This window comes from Brachyistius frenatus, unplaced genomic scaffold (assembly GCF_029030835.1).
Source record: "Brachyistius frenatus isolate BFR_SWC_R1_liver_20210118 unplaced genomic scaffold, ASM2903083v1 Contig_52, whole genome shotgun sequence".
Taxonomy (NCBI): domain Eukaryota; kingdom Metazoa; phylum Chordata; class Actinopteri; family Embiotocidae; genus Brachyistius; species Brachyistius frenatus.
Window position 1 is genome coordinate 1,449,073 of NW_027210651.1, and position 23,592 is coordinate 1,472,664.

Consider the following 23,592-nt stretch of genomic DNA (forward strand, 5'->3'; position numbering starts at 1 on the left):
GACATGTTGGCTTGATAAAGATGGCCGACCCGGCGTGTTGTCATCTTCCTCATACTGGCTCCGGGAGCCGCTCAGCGCCGGACAGCAGCCAGAACTAAATTTACATATGAGTCACGACATTATGCTGACTGTGTGAAAATGTCATAAAGCAGGTAGTGGCAGCTGTTGGCAGCGAGCTCAGCAAAGGTCCCTGGATACTCAATGGCCATCAGGAGGTCTTGACCTTCCAGTAAATGTGTCAGAGTGATAAAAGGTTAGTGAGACTGACAGTTCTCAGGTCTGAGTGGAGCAGGAAGCAGCTCAGAGTTATTGGAAATCTCTTGCACTTTAGTTAATGACTCACAATTATTTCAAATCTGTTAAGTAACCACAAAGTTCATGATTTGATTTAAACATTGAGAATATTTTATGTGTAGTGTTTTTTTTTTTTTTTTAAGCCTTCAGTTACAATCATAACACGGGTAATATAAGATCAAGATTTTCTCTTTTATTAAATGAAGATAAAGTCGGTGATATCCAGTGGGAAGAAAGAAAAAAAAAAAAGCTTTCTTCTGGTAACATGATCTCTATAACACAAAGAGGCTCCAGGGAAAAGACTGCTCAGGATATCATATCAAAGACAGGAACAAGTCAACATCACAAAAAAAACAACAACAAAAAAAACAGCCACCATCAAAACTGGAATTATTTTTCCACACAGTTCTGAGAACAGCGGACGGCAAAACATCTATCTTCTGGGGAATTTCCAGTCACGAGACTGACAACAAGATTAGTAATTCTCAAACATTGATGGATGGGACCTCGCTTGTCGTTGCTCAAGCAGTTAGTACGGAGGAGAGGAGTTATTTGTTCGTAAATATGGCCGATAAAAATCAGTCGGCTGTGCAGGACCCGGTACACATTTCAAACAAGGCCAGGCACATACCTGCAGGCTGGAATTTTATCAGATGCCTATTTACCACTATTTCATGTCAACCCACGATGACAGGTAGGCCAGGAATTCCTCTGATCACTAAACTGTTGCAAAGTGGAAACTTTTTGGATGCTTGGAAAACCATCATATTTACTCCAACGGCCACAGACATCTGGAGAATGAATTTGGGAAATGTGTCGTCCGTTACCTGGGTAATAATACATTTATAAAATCATTTTCAAACATTGGTTTCAGTGTGCTTTAAACAAACGGACTGTTACCAGTGCACTTGCAGCTTCAAAAGTAGTTTGATGAATGACAGAACATCTTCCTCCAGTAAAACAGCTTTTATTGCCAAAGTGGTTTATGATGAATCATAGCTCACTGAAAACAAAACTATAAAATTCTTCATACAACTGTTTACACTGAACGAACAGAAGAAACAAAAAGGTCTATAAAACAACACAATGTTACAATAATCAGTAAGAATAACAAACATGTAGGAAGTTGATGTTTTTTTTTATTTATTTCAGCACTGATGTAAGGTGTTGTGTAATACAAGGTACACGAGACTGAACAAACAGCCTGGATGCATCGAGTATCTCAAGAGAACTGAGATGAGACAAACGAAGATCGTTTGTTGAAGATCAGCCCTCTTTATTTTATTTTGATATCTTTTGAAACGTTACATATACTGTATACACAGGCTCTGATTGTAATGTAGTTGCCCAACATTTACACCGACAGCCGACTGCACTACAAACATGGAGGAAGGGAGTTCTAGTGTAGCTCGAGGGCGCCATCTAGTGCCCGTAAGCAGGAAGAACAAGCAACTTTTGAAATGTATAATTTCAACAGATTTACTGACATTTTAATGATGTCTTTAAAGGAAAGTCACCGTATTAACACAACACGCACACACAGTAATATTTCAGTGGTGAATATTTAGTATAATACAAGACACACCACAAGCACAGACTCAGTAATCCACCGCAGCCGGACCTCATTTTAGTTCATTAAATTCAAACAAACAGGAGACAACTCAACAGACCTCCTGTTCGGTCTGTCACAGCAGAATAAACCCTTATTTACAGGGAAATGTTTTGTAGTTTTGGCCTGAATTCCTATGAGTTATGAGAAGAATTTATTCACTAGCTTCGGTGCAAACTCCAATGGACTGAAACAAGAGGAAATCCTACATGTAAACAAGTCCCAGATCACAGATAACATGTTTGGTAATTCTGAGGGCTGTATGTTGTGTGTCAAACTATGAAAATAAGAGCCTGACTTGTGAAACACCAGCATTTTCCTTTAACCTGTTATAATAGTTATAATAAATGAACAGAAATTTGGAGGAATCGGTGTTGAACATTTTTGCACCGCGACTGTCTGATGATGTTTCGCTGGATTCCTCAGTGAAATAAAGCTTTTATAAACGCAACATTAAATTAAAATGTTCCATCGTGTGTGCTGATGGCCATTTGAAAGCAAAAACTATTGCTAATTACAGCATGTCAACACCTTGGTAAAACAACCCTGTATGTTTGCAGCATACGGCCGTATCCCCACGTCTGTGGATGTTCTGTGCCGACACAAAATGTTTAAATTATAAACCGACTCCTGGCAGCAGACAGTTTGGGCCTCACTCGGCATTTTGCCTGAGGATCCTTTTCTCTTCCTCGACAAAGTTCTTGTCAGAGGTGGCTTGACCCATCTCCCTCTTCCTCTTCTCCTTCTGCTGGAAAGTCTCCACTCGCCTCTTCTTGGCAGACAGAGATGTCTCATCCGATTCCTCGTCTGATCACCAGAGAGGAGGTTAGTTAGAGGAGGTTTGGAAAATGATGGTTATTAAATGACTCAACAGTGCAAGATTCAAATTTAATAATAAGGCTCCTTTTCCGGACAGGCGCAAAGCGCAAGTGTTGTTATTTAGGATTGTGCTTGTTTGTTACTTTTATTTTCAACATTGATGGACTGGTGCGGCTAAGGTTGCGTTTTTCCTTTTGCTTTTCACAAATAAAAGCATACAGTTAATTTTCTCCGGCTTTAGTTGGCTTTTTTTAATCTAGAATGCAGCGTGTTTAAATGCACATCAAATTTAACAGGATTTCAAATCCAGTTGGTGTTGTGATATTGGGGAGGATGACGCTTATGGCAGTCACTTTATTCATACTGATAAGACAGCTAAAGAACTACGGTTGGGCTAAATGACTCACCGGACTCAGACGGCTGCTCCTCTGCCGGTAGGAAGCGGGCGTTGCCGGCTAAAGGCTGCGGTGCGTCTTCCCCGTTGTCCTCGTACACGTTGGACCACTTTATAGCCATGTCCATTCCCGGGGGAGGTCCCTTCTTCTTCTCTGGCTCTGAGGTGTAGCTCTCTGGAGGGGGCACGGCATTCGTCTTCCATGGCTTAAATTCTCTGGCAGGCTTTAAGAAACAGGGGGAAAAAAAACAAAAAAACAGGATGTAAAAACAACAACAACTGGTTTACAGATTGTTACAAAGACGCAAAACTACACATCTAAAGCCTCCCAAAAAAAGAGCACAGATGCTTCAACTATTCCCGTTCCTACGTAGTAAAAAAATAGGAAATAGTAATTTCCTGAATCCATCAGTAAATCAACATTTAATGCAAGATGACTGTGATTGTGATAATACACAAATCATTTTGTGAGTTGCTCATCAAACCAAAAAAGCCAAAGAATCAAAGAAATGATAACTATGAATTATAGCCAAAGATAATCTACAGATGAATGGATATGAAAATGTTTGACAGCTCCGTTGCAAACAATTTAAAAAAAAGATAATCTGAAAAAACAGTTGCCTGGAAATGTAATCCAATTAGGGATGAACGATAACATCAGCACATCGTGGTTATCAGCTGAAAGTGGTTATAAAATGCATGAAATAATAAAAAAAAAAGACAATTTAATTTACACATTAACTACAAAAATTAACAGCTCCATAAAAGGTGGAATTTATGGCACTGCATTTTGCATTAAATCGTACTATGTTGTAATTATTCAAGTGATTATCAACAAATACAATTATTGGATGGCATTAGCACGGGTGCTAATAATTTCCACTCATCTTGCACAATCTTTCTCCTGCGTGTCGTCGTCTGGATTTGCAGGATTTTATTTTATTTTTATTTATTTTATTTTACCTCTTCAGGGGCTTTGACCGTCAGACTCTCCCAGTCTATCTGCTTATTCAGAGGGTTGTACAGAAAGGCGGGCTTGGACACGGAGCTGAACAGGTCGTCGGGTTTGGGTAGAGGAGCCCCGCCGGCCGCTCGCTTGGTCCCCTGTTGGGAGGACTGCGCCCCGCCGCCCGGACCGTCCGTCCCGGATCTCTTCTGCCGACCCTCTCCCTCCTCGTCCGAGTCGCTGCTGTCGCTCAAATCGTCGTAGCTCGAAAAGAAACCCAAAGAGCCAGACTTGTTTTCTTCTGTCATTTTTTTTGTTTTTTTTTTGTTTTTTTTTGTTTTTTTTGAAGGACTTAACTAATTTTCTAAATGAAGTAAAAAAAATAATAATAAATAAATAAAAGTAAAACCGACGAAAAGACGACGTTTGAGCCGCTGGACCTGACCGGGTTTTTAAGTCGAGCTTCGAGACCTACTCCATTTTGAATCAGCCTCCAAAACAGTCGTAAAGCGAGTGCGTAGTGTCGTAACGACGGTCGTAAAGCCATTTTTTTTTATATATTAAAGAAGCAGCCTTGATATACAGCCTATGAATAAAATGTACGTTTTACCCTTTGAAGTTAGCTGAGGTGGAACTTTTCCCATATTTTAAAATATTCAAGGCATTTAAGAGAACTAAAAATAACCAGCAATTAGTGTGCTTGGATCATAATGAATGATTGTCAGCTTGTGCACAATGGAGGGACAGCAGGAGGAGTTTGTGCAGGAGCCATCACACTCATTGACTTTTGTGAACCACTAGAGTGCAGCACAGTCACATCAACAAGACGATGAGCCGTCCCAAAATAGTTTTATTGTCCACCCAGTGTCGTAAATGTTACTATTGTTATACTTTTACAAAAGAAAAAAAAAAAAAAATACAGCTTAAAGTCTTGGTTTATAGCATCATGAACTTCCCCCAGGAAATAAATCTTGTTAATGACTTGTTTGTTTGTTGAATTAAATGTAGCAGAAGCTCACCACACCCTCCAAACCTCCAAACCAACCCCTTGACCACCTTCTAAAACTAAAGGCCTTCCTCTCTCTCAGCCCTTCCTCTGAGAGGCGTTCAGTGAACTTAAAATCTGCCTGGGCTTTTCTGAAGTCGGCTGGACTCGGAGGGGCCAGGCGGCTGCGCCCTCGTGCACGGGCCAAACACCGACTGCGGGGCACGTAATGGACAAGTAAACATAAATCTACCAGATATAATGCCCAAAGTTTGTCCCTCTTGTCTTTTCTCTCTGTCTCACCCACCTTCAGCGCTCAATAATCACAATGCAAATGCTTCGAATTAGAAGTTGTGCATTTGTAGGTGAGCTGGAGGTCAGATTTGAATGGAGATTTATGGGAAGTGGAGTCCTAACATACCTAAAAGTTCATGTACAGGAACATTTTTGCTTTTTTTTTTTCCATGATGGGGCTCAGAAACGCCCCCTTGGTTGTGAATGATTGTTGGGCTCCTTTATCTTTGTTGTCACTTCTTCCCCCTCCTTCTCTTTAGAGATAAGAGCAGCTGTATTGGCAGTAGTTAGCGGCAGAAGAAAAAGCAATAGGAAAAAAATGTATTCATTGCTTCATTACATAATATGTACAATATCAGAAGCAGAAGAGCTAGCAGGTGTTGCTGCATAATTTTGATAAGATACTGACCAGCTGATTTCGGGAAACATACATGGGACTAAAGACCGGGTGTGAATGTCAGGACATATTTTGAGGTGTTACATCTTTTATTTATTCCGCAGTTGAGTTTTTACAGTGATCACGATGTTTGCAGGCAGCTATTCTTTCTATCTGCTATTCCCAGTTATTTTATTTTCGCAAGAGGAAAACCTCAGCTGGACCGAGGAGGAAGTTTCAGGCTTTGAGAAGTGCCAAAGACTGTTGAACTTTTAATCAACACAATAGTTTTCTAGCTTTGTCTTTAAATTTATGTCAGTGAGTCATGAAGTTTCTGATTTTATGGGACTAAAGGAAGCTTCATTGTACTCTCTACAAATCCTCGCTCATCCTAACAAACAATCGCGGGACCAAACTTACATAGAAGTAGATCAAGTAAATAAATAAATAGAAGCGGGTTTTTTTCAGCTTCAGCATTCAAGATTTATGTCTTTAAACAAGAAAAAAAGGTCATTGTTCCCGACAATCGCTCTCTTTTTTTTCCCCTGAATCTAGACAAGACAGGATGTGGTACATTAAGAGTTTGAATTTATTTTAAGATAGCCATTATTTTGGACTCCGTGTGTTCCTCTGTTGGACCACAGGAAAACCAGTGTTTAAGGTTTTTTAGGTACATATCCTTCGAGAGCTCAGTACTACCCTGCTAGGACGGGACTCTATTTCCTCCCCTATGAACTGAGGATCGTCCGAGGTATGCATGTTGGTTTTCTAATTATCTTTTTGGCTTTTGATCATTTCAAGGCCGCAGAAAATGAAATGATGGTTAATCCAGCAGGATGGATGCTGTGCTGTACAGTCGCTGCTGCAAACAGCTCTTCATTTTGCTTGCTTTTTTTTTTTTTTTTCCCCCAGTTTCCACTGTGTCTGATCATGATGTGAGAAATTCCACATGGAGGTGAAAAGCCACACCTCTCCAAGGCTCTGTCAAATCTAGCCATTCATAATATCTTGGATGTCTTTATTTTATGCATAGGCTCAGCTCAGGTTCAGGATACATCTATGTCAGCACAGCAGTGGGTGGTTCACTGTGTTTTAGCACAGAGAAGTGTGGGCAGACGTTCTCTCTGTCTTTTAACTTTTCATTTAAAGTGATGCCGGCTAATTTGCGCTAAAACCTGCCCCTTAAATTAATTCTTATCAGCTGACACAAGACATTAGATAGCATTAATTCAGATATATTGTTGCATAACCTGTTGTTTTCCTGTTGGATGCACAGTGGGAGATTCTGAAATTTGTTTTTTTGGGGGGGGATCTTAATTGTGGAAATCCTGTTTACATATTAGATAATTAAATACTTGGTCATCATCTTGAAGTGGCCAAACAACACCTGGGGGATTAAAAAAGTGGTTTGGTGATTAGCCTATAAAAGCCAGATGCTTCCTTTTATCTGCATATCTTCATTTGTGATTGGTTGGCCTTAGTGAAAGAAAGTATGCAGGGATTCTCTATTTTTAGTTTGTCTTATTCAGTACTTTTTACTTTCAAGATGAATTAAAGCTGATTGTCAAAGTACTTCCAACATCTGGCTGATGTCACTGAGGCGATTTATGACCTGAGGCTCCATTGATGTGGTGGCATGACATAAAAAGGTCAATGGAAAGAACATACACGCCAAAAACTATATTGGGTACCTCTTTTTTCTCATTTTGCCAAGTTTTTCTGGCCTCACCATAATTTTTTTTCATTATCTATAAGATTCAAGTCTGACACAAGACATGAGCCCTCTTCTAACCATAATAATTGCTTGTTGTGATACACTAGAATTTGAAGACATGATAAAATGCTTCAGTTTGTCATGTTTGTTGCAATAACTTTTATTTCACTCCTTTATATCTGAGCAGCTGACAAATACTGTAATTGTTGGGGTGCGCAATAATTTACCATTCATGAAGTTCTCATCACTGACATATTTGCTTACATAAAAAAATACATCTTTCAATTTATATAAATTTTACTAGAATTTTCTTTTATCTTTTAAACAATACGTGTTTTTGGCAGCTTAGAATATTAAACACACGGAACAGGCCAAAACTTGTAATGCACCCGCCAGTCCACTAGAGGATACCGTGTCAGTGTCACGTTTTGCCTCACCGTGGCGTGAAAAGTATACCTATGTATGAAGGACATCATGTGACAGAGGTCATGTGCCAGAGTACAGAGTCTGTGTAGCGAGGATGTCGGAGGTGTTTGGATGGAACAGGATTTTTACTTGGGAGACTGATGTTCGAGTCCGTGAGAAAGCAAAGTAACGTTAGTTAGTTACGAACATAATGTAACGTATTTAACTTCCGAAACGTGCACGAGGAAACTTACGTGCATAAAATTATTAACTTTAACCCAAACCATGATCTTTTCTTAAATCTAACCACATGATTTTTGGTGCCTAAACTTTACTTTTCATGACTTGGAGAGGAAAAATGTGGCCACATGTATCGTCTAATGAACTGGCTGGTGTATTAAATGCATCGCTGTGACACTAGGTTGCACAGAAAGTAAAGTTTTGGTTGTCATGCAGGAAGCAGCTAGATTTGCGTTCTGCAGACAGAATGTTGTCATCTTTGTTGCATGACAGTGGTTTAAGTATAACAAATGAAATTTGTCCAACCAGTGATGGATGTAGCCTACTTTAAATCTCAAATGTCATGTCACACTTGAAATATGTAGGATATAAACACAGTGTTTCGTTTACATTATTTTATGATTCAGTCATCGTCTTACACAACGTTAAAAAAAATTTCATTGATCTGCTGCGAGATAAGACAAAGAAGAAAGAAAAAAAAGCTGTCAAAACAGCACCTGTGGAAATCAAATATTCATGCTCACTTTGTCTTCCAGCATTACTAGCTATATATCTATCACCTCCTGGCTTTATCTTTTTTTTTCCATCTGTCTTTCCATTTGAATCCTGCGGTGACTCAATTAACTGTAAAAAAAAAAAAAAAAAAAAAAAAAAAAAAAAAGGTTTAGGAGGTGGAAATAACATGTGGGGTCATGACTGGTCTTTTTTTTTTTTTTTTCCATGCGAGAAAAGAAGAGGCTCATCTGTTTTAGTTGTAAATCATTCATGTTAAAACCTGCATTTTTATATTTACATATGCTCTATGTACTTGCATTAGCAGAACTGCATATGGACCACCTTTCGCCACGTCTTCCTTTTTTCCTTCCTTTTCCTTTGCTTTTTAATTCCTTCCCTTTCTTCCTGTTTTTTCTGTCTCCACAGCTCTTTATACCACACAGCCACATGCACACATACCCTCCACCATTGTGCTTTCGCTGGTCACTTAACACTCTGTGCAATTTCAAACCTGAGAGGTGGCATTCTTTGGCTCATTACATTAACTCGAGGCTCTGTTTGCACCGCGGCCTGTCGGGGCTCGTGGCTGGAGGCCGGAACAGGATCCAACCGATGTGGCAAGAGTGAGAGAAAGTGAGAGGGAGAGGAGGGGGACAAGGAAAAAAAAAGAAAGAGAGAAAGAGAAGAGAAGAGACGAGGGGGCTTCGTTGGGAGAAGGTGTGGGAGATCTGGGTCAAAAGGACAGTTTGCGGGCGAGCGGGGTGGATTGTGGTATGGGCAGGGGTGGGGTGTCGGGGGTGATCATCCCCATCACATGTTCCACGGTGTCCTGCAGTGTGGATGGCTACAGGCTAAACACACACAGCACACTCAACCCCATGCCCTTCCTGATGCTTTGATTTTCACCGCTCTCCCTCCTCCAGAGCCCTGCAACCTCCAGAACATGCCCATACAGACACCACACACACACACACACACACACACACACACACACACACACACACACACACACACACACACACACACACACTTTTCCTACTGTTCTCCGAGGTGTTCATTCATACACTAACGTACACGTTCGAGTGGGACAGTCAGTGAGTTTGTAAGGTTTCTGAGTGGCAGTTCATATTTTTCCGCTGCGTTACATGGTTGTCAGGATGATAAATTTACTGTATGATGTAACCACGCTGTCAGTTTGTGATTATAGGTCTTCATCGACTCCATGTTCAACTACTTTAAAAAACGCAGGGAAAAATTACACTACTTAAACCTCAATGCCCCAAAATATTTACTATTTCAGCTGCATTCAAGGCTTGTAAAAAAATCTTCTCCAGAGAATCTTTCTTACATTTAAATTGTTCCAGTTTTAATTCCCTGCTGTCAGACGATCTGTCTTTGGGCTGCGGTGCTCCTCATTTGCATCTTCTAGCTCTCGGCTATTCATTTTCCTCGAAAAGATCTTAGTGTTTGTCCAATTGTGTGGTCTAATCCTCTCCTGAAAACATGTGATGATAATGTGTCTTATTCTTTTCCAGATGTAGATACTCTTTAAAAGTGGCGTTAAGATCTTTTGTTGCAAACTGAACTGAGGTGTCGACGGTATTTAACATAAAGATTTGACTTTTTTAACTGACACGAGTAAATCAACACTTCATCAAGTGCTTGTCGGATCCCATCTTTTGCAAGATACTTACACTAAATGGGAACAAAACACAACAGAAAAGAGGGTTTCTGTGAGTTTGCATGAGTTTCAGGGGCTGTCTGCAAAACATTTTGGTCACTGCATGGAAAAGCTGTATGTTCTGCATATGTCACAGAAGAATGCTTTGAGGCGAGGCCAGCAGCATCTACTTTTCAAATGCATAATTCAAATGGCTCCATTCAGTTCTGTCTGCCAATCAACCCGGAGAAGAGGACAGGGTATCAAGGGTAGATACGCAGTTAGCGTATAAACATCTCAGCGGAATCAATGTAAGAGAAAATCTGAAGCAAAGAGAAACACCTGAGTGTATGCTGAACATTTTTGAAAGTTTTTGGAGTTAATTAGACAAATGCCTGAAGCAGACTTCTTTTTTCATGATTGAAGCTAATAATCCAAAAAGAGAAAGAAGAAAAAATTTTTAGAACAAAAAGCTCTCTGCCAATGGAAACATCAGATTGGCTGCTACTTTTTTTTTTCTGGCTAATGTATGTCCTCAAGTCAGAACGGATCCAAGGAATAACTGTACACATGTGAAAACCCTGTGATGAAGGGATTTTCATCCTTGATGAAGGCTGTGTGCCAGAAATCACGGTGATTCCTGCAGTGCAGGTTGGCTTCCGGCTTCGTGAATCGCTTTTATGAAGAAAATAAATGCAGGACAGAACAACATAGGTTTTTTTTAAAGATGATTTTTTTTTATTTTCACTTTTCCTTTATGAATGTTTAGAGCCAAGGAGAGGAGAAAGAGAAAGGGGGTATATTTTGCAGCAAAAGTTGTATGCATATTTATAATAAATACCCCCTGGTTCTGGTAAAGAGGCCTCCAGGGTGGAAGGGGTGAAATGCATCCCAAACCTGCTGCTGTTGTCCATAGGTGACCTAGAATATTGTATCACCAAACCCTCAATATAAGCCATCAGCTTTCATAGAAATTTTAAAAAGAGACGAAGCCCAAAGCAGTCTTTGTTTGAAGCTATGCGAACAAGCTGCAGGCTTTATCTTCATATTTAAAAGTGGAATCAATCCAACTCTCAGCAAGAGAGTGAATTGTTGCTTTTCCCAGAGTGTCAAAACATTCTTTTAAACCTGAAATCTTCTGCTCCTGCGATGATCAGATTGTGACCCGGCTTTCTGCACTGTCTGTTCCTGTGCCAGTCTTCTCCTGCTGTAGGTCTCCTGTGTGATGGGGCATATAAGAAAGGGATTGGGGGCACATTTCACACCTTGGGGGCAGCTTGGTGGGGGGTTGGCAGCAGCTTGATGAACAGAGTGCACCTGGCTGAGAGCTGAGGTCCCCCAGCCTCCCTGGTACAGACATGGTTTGCAGATCAAAGGGGTAATCCCTGCTTCATCCAGTCATACACTCCCCCTCCTCCTCCTCCTCCTACGCCTTCGCCTCCTTGAAGTCCCTGGCGTGTTTCATCTCTCCAGCTCGGAGTTCGACTGTCTGCGACGCGCTCTCTATTTCACACTCCTCATCATCGCTGCTGTATGCTGGAACTACCTGCTTCCCCTGATGCCCATGGTGAACCCTGAAGCCCTGGCTGTGGGATTTTCTGAGTCATTAGCTCTGCTCAGTCAAGTGGAGCAGCCTGCAGATTCCTTCCAGCCAAGTTCATCAACCCAGCCAGTGGCTCCAGCTGTGAGGTGATAAGAGAGAGGGGGCTCCAGCCATCGGACCCCGCCGCGACTTTGTTTAGTGTGAAATGAGATGAGGAGGAGTGTGACAAGGAGGAGCAGGAGGGGACAAGATGGGAGTGCTAATCGAGGCCCTGCAGAAGGGTTTGGATGCAGTCGGACGTGGGCAGCGGGGCAGCGCCGCACCCTAACGCAGTGCAGCGTATTTAACGCAGCTTAGCAGTGTAGTTACGGGAGTGTTAACGCCTGTCAGTTACACGGCTGCTCGTCTTGGCAGCAGGTGTCTGTTTGACCCTGGGTCTAATGTGCAGACGGTGTCCTGTTGACCTGGACTGTTTGAAGGAATATGATGAATAACATGGAAAGAACAGCTTTTCACACCAGCATTTTCAAAATGTTTACTGTTGACCCAAAATGTTAAAAGGATGACTGGTTGCTCTCACCACATGTTCTCTGGAATTTGAGCGTTGGCTCTTTGGACGGATCTGAATGAGACACATATTGAAGACAAGGGCAAGGTTAATTGTTCAGGAGGAACATGAACATGTGTAAAGCTTTATCAGCATTAATGGAAAGATCCTAACTGGCCGCTCAAAGTTTCAATTTTAGAGTATGAAATCCTCATTTAATGCAAAAGTTAGCATTTTGATTCACAAAAGATATAAGGTAGATTAAGAGCAGCCATGTCGTGTATAAGGTGGACGCACAGAGCAGAGTAACAATGGATTATGCTTCAGGAGCAAAAAAAATCGAAAAAGGAAAACGAAAAACAGGTCCTAATGGCTGTCTGCAAAAATCCATACCAGCAGCGATCAAAGTGGTCAGAGATCGTTCCTGTTGCACGCAACACCATGACATACACAAAGCAGGGGGAAGCTATAACTTTCATGAGTAAGTATTCCAAGTTCCGTCACTTCATAAACGCTCTGTGACCACTGGCCTGGGCGCACGATTTGACCATGGACCTGAAACTTGAGCAGAGCGGAGACGTCAAGTTTTGCATCAATTTTTTGGGGAACAGAAAGTCGCAGGAAGTTAAACCCATTAAGTACGGTGGGTGGGGAGCGTACATTGTGCCATCGTGCCACAGTTCAGGTCGTTGGCGCCGTCTGTTTTCCCTCAGACGTGTCAGAACGTCCCGGTAGAACTCGGTGTTGACAGTCTGACCCTGTGGGATGAAAACACGGTGCACAACCCGGCAAATGTCAAAGAAAACCCTCCTGGTCACGCTCCTGGTTGCGCCTTATTCAGTCTTTAGTGACGTTCTGTTCCTCTTGAAAGACAAAATGTCATTCAAAACACCTCACCCGGCTCTTTACTTCATTGCCGATCGCTTTCTGAAGTATTTCAAGGTGAATCGATTTGCCAACTTTGACACCAAGTTCGATGTGTGCTTTTTGCTCAAGTCTACGGTGATTTCACAGATGCAAACGTACCGGTCGTCACAAAAATGCAACACAGGTGCTGATGTTAATCAATCAACTTGGCATACTTACGCACAAAAGTTCATGCCTTGTTTGTGGCAAAGTATTCTGCCGTAAAAATACAGCAGAGAGAGGTTGAGGCTGCAGCAGCCGGGCAACAGAATATCGAGAAAGACTGAGCTGCAATGAGCAAATCTGCCTTAAACTATCCTCCAAAGCCAACAAAAACTCATTCTGTTGCAGTCAATTACATCATCATAATTGCGTTATGTTTCTATCAAAAGATATTTGCTGGTGCAAATTAGTCACATCTACTGTACGTATTTGAATTTTGTGGTCACCTTGCTTGGAAATTTATTGTAACCGCTGAGTCATTCTTTGGTTTTGGAGCAAGCTACAAACTTTTCAGTTACCTCTCAAGCCGACAGTATTTTATACTCAAGAGATTTTACTTGGAATATTCCTTTTAAAGACACAGTGTTACATCTTTGGGGTAGCTCTTTCTTTATTTTCATTTCATGGGTAAAGATGTTCATTTTTATCCTCAGACTTGAGTGAATGATGAATTTTAAACCTACAAGAGGACCGAGGTCAGTCACACACTTCTCTGTGGTCAGAGATTCACAGGGTCCCTCTGTTGGACATCAGCAGGAAGAACTCAAAGACTCGCCTCTCCGGGAAGACACGGTCCAGCACCCATGTTTTACAGCACAGCACAAACGTCACAGACCAGTGAAGCTGATCCCACACAGATGCTATCATTCAAAAACATGACTCTTCCCTTTATCTCTTTGACCATAACTGCACTCAGATCAGATCGAAACACAAGTAGAGTTTAAATAGCAGGAGTATTTAGAAAACTCTTCCAAGGTACTGACAAGATTAAGCATCTTTTATAGTTACTGGTTTCCTGCGTGTCTCCAACGTTGTTCACAGGTGTGAACCTTGTACGTCATGGCACTGCAGCCAGTTTGTTGGAGATAAAACACAACACCGGCTTGCACAGATGTAGCCTTGTGAAAGCGGCAGATCAAGTGTCCTTGTCTCTATGCTGTAAATAAATGCAGAGGAAATAGACAGGACAAGCAGTCGGGAGTCCCCGGGATGACGGCATGGTTATTGAGCTTCGAGACACCACCGGTGACACGCAACACACATTCAAGGAAGTAACGCAAATGATAACACCAAGCATCAAGTTGTTGTTTTTTCAAACCTCATTTGCTTTAAACGACTCTGAAGACACTCATCTTGTTTCGTTTAGGTGCATTCCTTTCAATTGAGCTTTCATTCGTCTTTGTGTTTTTGCAGACGAAAATGCAGTCAGTGTGTAAATCCACCAGCAGGAACTTTACAGAGCATGCAGGGCACCGATTATAGCTGGATGCCTTCACTGTGTGTGTTTTTAACTCAACGCCACAGGCGGCTCATTTAGAGGAAATTGTTCACAGATCTTTCATCAATCGCTGCCTCGATCAACACAAAGGTTTCTATCCATTTAAAATCGCTGTCGGACTTTTGTTATTTTCCTTTTCCTGTGGTCACGTCGAGTTAAGGTCGCTGAGCTTTATCTTTGTGTGCGGCACATGAATTTGCCATCTGTGTTTCCTCTATGATTCCTCTATCATCTATGATTTTTTTTTGTTGTTTTTTTCATTTTGCTGTCTGTTAAAAAGGCCAGGCTCACTTGGACTATTCCGCCACGCCCCTCATGCGTGCGTCCATTGATCCGTAAGTAATATAATCGCAGGTACGCTTTTACGCTCACTCTTACGATCGGAGTTGTTGCTACTGTAGCCTGTAATGCTCAATGTTTGCGCGCTGTTCGCTAACTCGTTGGGAGCACGTGGCTAATTTAACCCACTGCGTGCTTTTCTTCATCGCTCCGTTGAGATACTGTATCTACTACAGTCACAGGTGTGTATTTGTTGCTTCATGTGTACTTGCGGTTTTAGATGGTAATTCTTGTGTTGGCGCCGCTGTGCCTTTAGTATTCCTCCGCGTTAATATGTTCTGCACGGCTGATAACGAGTTTCAAGTAATCTACACTTTATTACGTTTTAATATTCTTGTGTTGTGTATTCTTTGTCCGAGTCAGAAACCGCACATGTACGCATATAAATGAGAACACGCAGACCTCGGTTCTGAACATGACGACTTAATTTGGAATAAAAGTTATTTCACTGGAACCTCTGGACTCGAGTGATTTGACCGGTCGGTTCAGCGGTGGGCTGAGATCTTCCCCAGTTTATAAGAGAGGCCACAGTCAGCCATCGTCTTCTTTTCACGGTCTGAATTATTGAGCTTCAGAAGTAGCTGTAAACTCGGGAATTTAACCATCACCCCATTTCCTGTGTTTTTTATTTATTTTTTATTTTTTTATTTTATACACTTTATTAATCCCCGAGGGGAAATTTCTTCACTACAGCAGGGGGGCTCTCAGGGGGGAGATGCTGCAGCAGGCTGCCACTAGCGCGGCGCCAGGTAACCTGACCTGAGGTGCATGTTTTTGGATGATGGGAGGAAGTTTTACATGACATGTACAGACATTAAATTGGTGTTCATATTGTCATTTGACTCTCAACGAGAGTAAGTGCCTCCTAAGATGTCAGCGTATGCATTCCGTGTTATTGAGCTAACATTATTATTTCTTATTCCAGAAAAGGGTATTTTAGCAAGAAATTCTCTCTCAACAGCACCTCATTGATGTTCTATTATACTTTATTAATCCTACAGTGGGGGAATTTAGTTGTCACAGCAGCATAGAAACACAGTCGGGGTAAAAATAAAGGTGCACTCAATAACAAAAAATTACAAAAACGTATACTGTACAATAAAATAGATTAAATATTTTTTTTTTGTTGAAAAAAGTAAGACCAATGAATAAATACACACAAACAGATACAAATAACTAGAGTTTATAAAGTTCAAATTATGTATAAAGTCCCAAAATATTTGTTAGATTTGGTTATTTTAAGGGACAATAATTCGGTCTCTTTATAGATCTTATTATATAATGCACCTCCGCCTGACATATCCACTGTCCTGGCTGCTTCGTGTTTGGGTTTCCATGCTGTCCAGTGTCCAACAGAGCCAGTCGGCTTAAAACAGTCTGGAAGTACTGAAGCCGTTGACCTCAGGTCTACCTCTGTCTGGCCTGCTTGGATGGATCTATTATTTATTTTCAGGTTTGCAGCGGGATGTGCTCCCGGAAAATACCCATGTTGTTCTAATCACAGCTCCTGTAAGAAGAAGAACCACAGCGCAAAAAACGTGTTCATCTTTCAATGAAACGGATAAAGAAATGTAGTGAGGTGTCCTGCTGGGCCACAAGAACTCAGCCATTTATCAACTGATGAACATCCCAGCTGTGTCGTCTCGGCGAACAATTAGTGTAACCCCCCCCCGGGATGCCAGTCAGGGACGATGATAAGTCATAAATTCAGTTAATACTTTGTCAATAATTCATAATTATAGAGACGTAGGGTGTTTTCACTCTTGTTCCAAGGTTCGTGTGTTTCTTGTGTTGCATTTGATCCAATTAGTTTTGGGTTCACGTTACAATTTTGTGAGGGTGTGCTGAAGACCGTGGCATGACATACCTATAAGTGAGCTGCGTTTCAATATTCTGGATGTTGATTGGTTTGTAGAGGGGTGGATGTCGAACGTCGGTGTTGTCAGTTCGGACGGTAGCCTTTTCTGTTTCTGTCTCCCAAAAAAATGATATTCTGAAACCTTATAACTTTTAATATATGTTGTAAAATATATACAATTAATATATAAATAAATGAACGTAACTGGCCTTAATCTGTCCGTCAGCATTTTGTGATGTCTTTAACTTGTCTGTGGCACTCAGCCATTTGTTAAAACAGCCGGGCACTGTAGTGTCGTGTTTAAACTGCAGATTAACACACGTTTGGTGTGCCACTGACTATTTATGTGAACAGGACAGTGGCTGTGAAATGGATTTAAAATAAACAATAGGATCATGTTGTCCACTGGATCATTGCGGTTTAGTGATGTGCTTATGATAGTTCTTGGGAAAACAAGAGAGGCAATTTTCAGGCTTTGGCTCAACAGACAATATGTGTCAGAAGGACCAGTTTATTGTTGGTTTTAACTTTTTAAAAGGGGTTTGCTGACATTAAAAATATATAATATAGCCTTTAATTCAAAGTTTCATTATCAATATTGGCTTTAATGGTAAGATCATCTTGCAGCACATCAGATTAGAACTGCCTGTTTAACTTTACTGCAGCTACACCTAAAATGAAGAAACAACTATGCACAGTTCATATACAGTGGCAATTCATTGTGCTTCGCATTGATAAAAGCAAAAGAAGGAATATATATACAAAACACGATTAAAAAAAAAAAAAAACAGAAGGGTTGTTAAAATAGTAATTAAAATAGAACTATTAAGAGATATGGATATAAACCCCATTTTGGATCAGGGTGCCACCTGCTGCCTTTGATTTCAGGTCATTAAGAACGTGCATAAACTGAGTTGTTTTTCTCCTGTTAACAAACCCTGTAGGAAATTCTTAATCTCCTGTCCTTTCAAATCCAAGACGTGACCTAAGACTTTGTCTTTTATGTCTATGTAATGCTGCTCCTGGCAGCCTGGACAGCATACTCTTATGAGGTCATGATTATGAAGTCTTTTGCTTCGAGACAGCCACACCAAACCTGGCTGTAACCCTGATAGCAAACCCATGAGGTAGTGGTGATTATCCATCTGTGTCTGGAGCCTGGCTTTTTAACCTGCGTTCTGGCTGACAGGTGGCACAGCGTTGCTTCAGTGGACAGTGAGGCTGCAGGGCGGCGAGTCTGAGCTATTTTTTGCCTCGGTGACAGCGGACGTTGACACGGGGCAGCTGATGGATAGGGAAGTGTCTGAGCTGAAAGTCGGCCTGACATGCGAGCAACAAAAGGTCGCTGCCACCCACTCTGACCTGTTGGGTGGTAGTGGAAACTTACCGTGCAACTTATTCTCACTGTATTCCTATGATTTACTTTTAAAGCAGCTATAATAAGTATTATTTTAATGATAGCTCAAATGTGAAATATGGAAGGGCTCTCAGAGAATTATCTGGTGACTCCACAGTTTCACCACCTTTTAGCTCACTGGTTTGTTTTTTCGGCCCGCCTACTGTTTCGGTTAAACCTCATCGCTTTCATTTTATTTCATTTTTTTCAGATACATCAGGCTCACACGAAAGATGCTCCAAATGAGCACTAATGTTGCTCTGCATCGGCTAAATGTGTAAATGAGCAATTCTCAGCTAAGAAGTTTAACATTTCCGCCTAAACGTAAAAAAATATTTAGTGCAAGTTTCATGATTCGTACTTTAAACTCTTATTTATTTATTTATTTTATTTTCACCAGTATGGGACCTACAGCAGAAAATAGTGATCTGTTGTGTCTAATGCAAAATCCCACTTTTTATAATCTAAACCAGCACTTCAACCATCTGAAATGAATCTACTTTGCCCCCTTTTTTTTTTTTTTTTTTTTTTTTTTGCTCAGATGTTGATTCTTGTCTGCTTCTTGTTCACCTCTTTATCCTTGGGGATGTATTTGTGGAAAACCGGGATCACACCGGGTCGTCATCTCCTGCAGCATTAAATGTATGTTGTCACCCCCATACTGAAACTGGGAACACTTTTCTCAGCAGTTGTTGCTAATCTTTAGCAGGACACATTGTTTTTGTGCGCTCGCTTTCCCATGAAATAAATAGTGTCTGTTTTTCATTGGTTTTGTTTGAAGTTATGAGTGGATGCACGCGGGCCTCCAGGAAGATCTGCATGGCTGCAGTTTCATGCACAGGTGAGGACAAAAACAGAAGACGCCTCAAGAGAGGAAGAGGTGCTGGCTCTTCCTCTGGGTTGGCGTACAGTTACTGAAAGAAATATATTAATCAGCAATAAGACATTCATCTAAAAGCTAAACTATTAAATGGAGGTCTCCCTGTGAACAGCTTGCTTTTCTGAGATTGTCTGAATTTTTTTGTAACACATTTTATGGCCAAGTCCAAATCAAAGATGTATACAAATCTATAAAGCTACAGAGGAAGTTCTGAAAAGAGAGGGATGCTTCAGTTTCCCTGCAGAAGAGTCTTCCGAGACGTAGTTGTCAACATGCCACCATGGCCGAGTCTGAAGTTGTGACGGGGTTCATTAATCTCTGCAGTGGATAAGAGTAAAGCACCTTTTAAGAAGTACCTGTCTCCCCATTGACTCGCTGAGATGACACGAGGGCAAACTGAACTTTGTGTGTGTGTGTGTGTGTGTGTGTGTGTGTGTGTGTGTGTGTGTGTGTGTGTGTGTGTGTGTGTGTGTGTGTGTGTGTGTGTGTGTGTGTGTGTGTGTGTGAGAAAATACAGGGAAAGTGATAATGTACTCTGCCCCTTCTGCTAAAACCCATAATTACACGATGAGTGATAGTCGACAGACGAGCAGAGAGGGCTGGGCGGGGGGTGACCTGAAAGCTAAAGCAGGCCCGCGGTCAGAGCAGACATGTGAAATATTTGTGTTCCTCTTAAAGAGCAGGGGAGGCAGCAGCGGGCTGGTGTGAAGTCTTTTCTGGGTCGGACATTCCCGTCCGTGAACGAGGGACATGTATTGCCGAACCCGGCTGCCGGCAGGCTCCCGCCAAGGTCACTGTTCTTCAGCACTTCAACTGTTGTTTCCATGTGGTCGCTCCAGCATCTGTATCATTTCCTCTGACAGCCAGCCTGAGTCTTAAACTGGGTCAGGCTTCAACTAAAATATGCTCCTCAAGCATCTCATTGAGATTTAGTTCAGTGTTTGTAATTTGCACTTCAAATACCTTCCAAAATGTTTTAAACTGTTTGAGTGAGGAAGCTTTCCCAAATTAATAATTTTTGGCTGCCTTAGATGAGGGAGCATCTGTGCTTGTTTCAAGCTCTGATAACAAAATGTAACTGTCAAGAGTTAGATGAAAGGTTTGATTGTTATCTGCTGTGTAAATCGGAAGCTACCACCAGCAGCCAGGTGACTGACGAGCGCATAGGCTGGAAACAGCCAGCTTATGCAAAGTAATAAATTCTGCCTATCAGCACCTCTAAAGTTCACGCACATCTCATTAAAATTCATTAAAATGAGATATCTCTTTGCATATCAAACTTTGACGACAGTTTTTCCTTTCATGAACAGCTGTGTCAAACTGTATCTGTCTGCTAAGCTAGCTGGACGCCAGCGATATCTTTATCCAGCATGCAGACATGAGAGGGATCAGTCTTTTCATTTATCTCTTGGCAATAAAACAAACAAAAGGAATCTTCCTCAATACTAAACTCAGGAATTAGGAGGAGAAAATGAAATTATATCTGCAACAAACATGATTTGGACACATGATGGATGACTTTTCTGGGTTTTTGTAATGGTCGCTTCTTGCATAAATATTATCATCATCAGCACTGGCTTCACTTCACACGGAAAATATATGGGATCGGGCCTAAATTACTCGCTGCCTAATAGTATCACTGGAGATAACATGCCTTTCAAGCCGTCCTCTCAAGCCTCTCGAGAAATTAAATGGGATTTTGTATGAGGAACATTGTAGTTAGCAAGCATAAAGCCACTCTCTGTTCTGCGGCCAGCTCCTCGGAGAATTCACGCCAGACAGAGGATCAGCTCCAGAGATGAAAGTAAGGTCAAGGTGGCTTTTTTTTTTTTCTCGTCCTCCCTAAATCGAGCGTCTTCTCTGGCTACTCCTCCTCTTCCCAGACAGAGCTTTGGAAAATGAGGGATGATGTTGATGTAGAGGAACTGTGTTCGCCAGTTCTTGGCTCAGTCGGATCGATGTGAAGACATTTTACCACCCAGCACCACATTTGTCGTGATCTAGTGATATTTTTGGACAATTATACCATTGTATCGCATTTAAAAGTTGTTGTTTTTTTGCATCTGATACTGCTTTTTTTGGTTGTAGTATTATGTCCAGTGGTGCACAATTAACCCAAAGCTGTGCATCATGCTGCTTTACTGCAGAACTGAAACTCTTTATCAGGACTAAAAGTGATGTAAAGGAGGAGCGTTTGGGTGAGTTCTCATGTATCTTTTCAAAACACAGCATACAGACAAAATGAGGACTCTTCATCCAAAGTACAAAAACAGAAATCTGACAAACGTTTTCGGACTCTTTACTGTGGCAGTCAGAAGCTTCCTGCTTATTCGTGAGCTGCGTCTCTGACCTGACTGTCGTCCACCTGCGGCAAAATTAAGTGATCAATTTACATCGTTTAATAAGGGAGATACCCGTGTTTATAAAGTTCCCACAAGACACGCTGCATGTCAGGGGAAAAATGAAGTCCAAAGAAGTCTCTGTACACCTCCATAGTAAGGCAAGCGCAAGGGTATTAAACCGAATGTAAAGCTTTGAGTGTTCACAGGAGCACAGTGACCTCAATTATTGTGAAATGGAAGAAGTTTGGAAGGACAAGGACTCTTTGAAGAGATGGTCGTCCAGCCAAATTGAGTAACCAACCGAAAAGGGCTGTTGTTACCCTTACAGAGCTCTGCAGAGATCAGAGAACTCAGCAGAAGGATGAAGATCTCAGCAGCACTTCATCAGTCTGGCCTTTATTGTAGAAAACCCAGAAGGAAGCCGCTCTTTGAGTAAAAGCCACATGACAAATAATCTGAGTTTGCCAAATGGCATTTAAAAGACTCTGAGAACACAAAGAAAGAGATTCTCTGATGAGTCAAAAACTGAACTCCAAGCTGTGTGTGTTGAACACCAGGCACTGCTCAGGCTCATACCATCTCTACAGAGGTGGGACGGGAGACAAGTCCACTTGGGTGACAGTTCACCAATCAGCGCAACAGTGACAGAAATCATCCAGCCAAAACACCACTGGAGTCGCTTCAAACCAAGTCGCTGGCTCTCCGTGAGTAGCCGAGCCAAAGCCCGGACTGAAATCCCACAGAGACCTGAAGATGGCAGCTCACTGACGCTCCCCATCCAGTCTGACAGAGCTCGAGAGGTTCTGCCAGAAAGAATCGAATAAACTGCCAAAATCCAGGTGTGCACAGGCCGTAGGGACTCGAAGCTGTAATGTAAATTCAAACTTAGGAGCCCATTCAGTGGAGTCACTTCCCTTCAAATTTCCTCTGCACATTACATTTGTTTCATTTGGAGCCTGCACAATTTTCCTCTCTCCCTGTTAGTAAGAGAGATGGGAAAACCATCCAAGTTCTTTTGGATGGAGGCCTGATTTAACAACAGGTGAATTTAGAGCCACCGAGGAAAGACTGCAGCAAAGATCCACAGTATGAAGAGCAACGGACAGGTCTTTTTCTGACACATTTCTTCTTTTCCTGTTCTTATTCTCCTGCCAGGCAGCGATTTTTTTCTTCTTGACTATGGTTAAATTCAAGTACAGACACTGCCATGATTTCCTAACAACTGTTAAATGACGATGTTAGGGAAACCATAAACTATTTAACATTACTCTTAAACTGGAGTAATTTATGACACTGCAACATGTGATTTTGGTTGCATTAAGATGCCATGGGTTTTGAAAAGTTGACAAACGGGCTTGTTTTTGAGGGATCGGTTGACTTCCACTCAACACGTGCAAAACTAATTACACACATGCAAAGCCGTCTTTTGGAGCAGCTATACTGTCAGAAGTGAGAGAGCGACGACTTTGTGGTGATCTTTGTACTATATATATATATATATATATATATATATAAACAAAATATGGACATGTTTACAATTAATAAACAAGAAAAGTATTCTGTGAATGAAAATTTGGGAAAATTTTCAAAGGAAAAAAAATCTATGTTTGAAGACTCATTTTACAATAAAAATACATCAGTAGTGATCATGAGGCTTCACAACTAAATTCAAAACCACCTCCCTGCGCAATGCGTGTGTTCCTCCTCTGTGCCCCCCTCCACCCCACGTGAGCCCCCAAGGGGACTTTCACTTTCCCTGCACACTTCCAAACTTCCTCCCTGCCCAAACACCCCCTTCACCCTGGACTCCCCTGGCCCCTCTTCCCCTGCTTTCCCATGATCCCTTAAGCACTGCAAAACCACCTCACTGCATACAAACTCTCTCTCTCTCTCTCTCTCTCTCTCTCTCTCTCTCTCACACACACACACACACACACACACACACACACACTCTCTCTCTCTCTCTCACACACACACACACACACACACACACACACACACACACACACACACACACACACACACACACACTCTCTCTCTTACATGGAG

General features: G+C 41.6%; 1 protein-coding gene across 1 annotated transcript; it reads right to left on the reverse strand.

The window, feature by feature from the left end:
• Positions 1 to 1,245: 1,245 nt before the first annotated feature.
• Positions 1,246 to 4,548, reverse strand: cunh1orf52 (chromosome unknown C1orf52 homolog). Its single transcript, XM_069704772.1, has 3 exons — positions 4,080 to 4,548; positions 3,130 to 3,340; positions 1,246 to 2,710 (listed from the first exon to the last, which is right to left on the reverse strand). The coding sequence occupies exons 1-3, from the start codon at positions 4,368 to 4,370 to the stop codon at positions 2,556 to 2,558; spliced, it is 657 nt and encodes a 218-aa protein (XP_069560873.1). The 5' UTR covers positions 4,371 to 4,548; the 3' UTR covers positions 1,246 to 2,555.
• Positions 4,549 to 23,592: the final 19,044 nt, after the last annotated feature.

Excerpts from the sequence above, each read along its gene's own strand:
- cunh1orf52 (XM_069704772.1), bottom strand. The coding sequence starts at position 4,370 with ATGACAGAAGAAAACAAGTCTGGCTCTTTGGGTTTCTTTTCGAGCTAC. Across the intron at positions 3,341-4,079 it reads CGGTCAAAGCCCCTGAAGAG|CCTGCCAGAGAATTTAAGCC; the intron begins GTAAAATAAAAT and ends TGTTTCTTAAAG. Across the intron at positions 2,711-3,129 it reads GGAGCAGCCGTCTGAGTCCG|ACGAGGAATCGGATGAGACA; the intron begins GTGAGTCATTTA and ends TCTGGTGATCAG.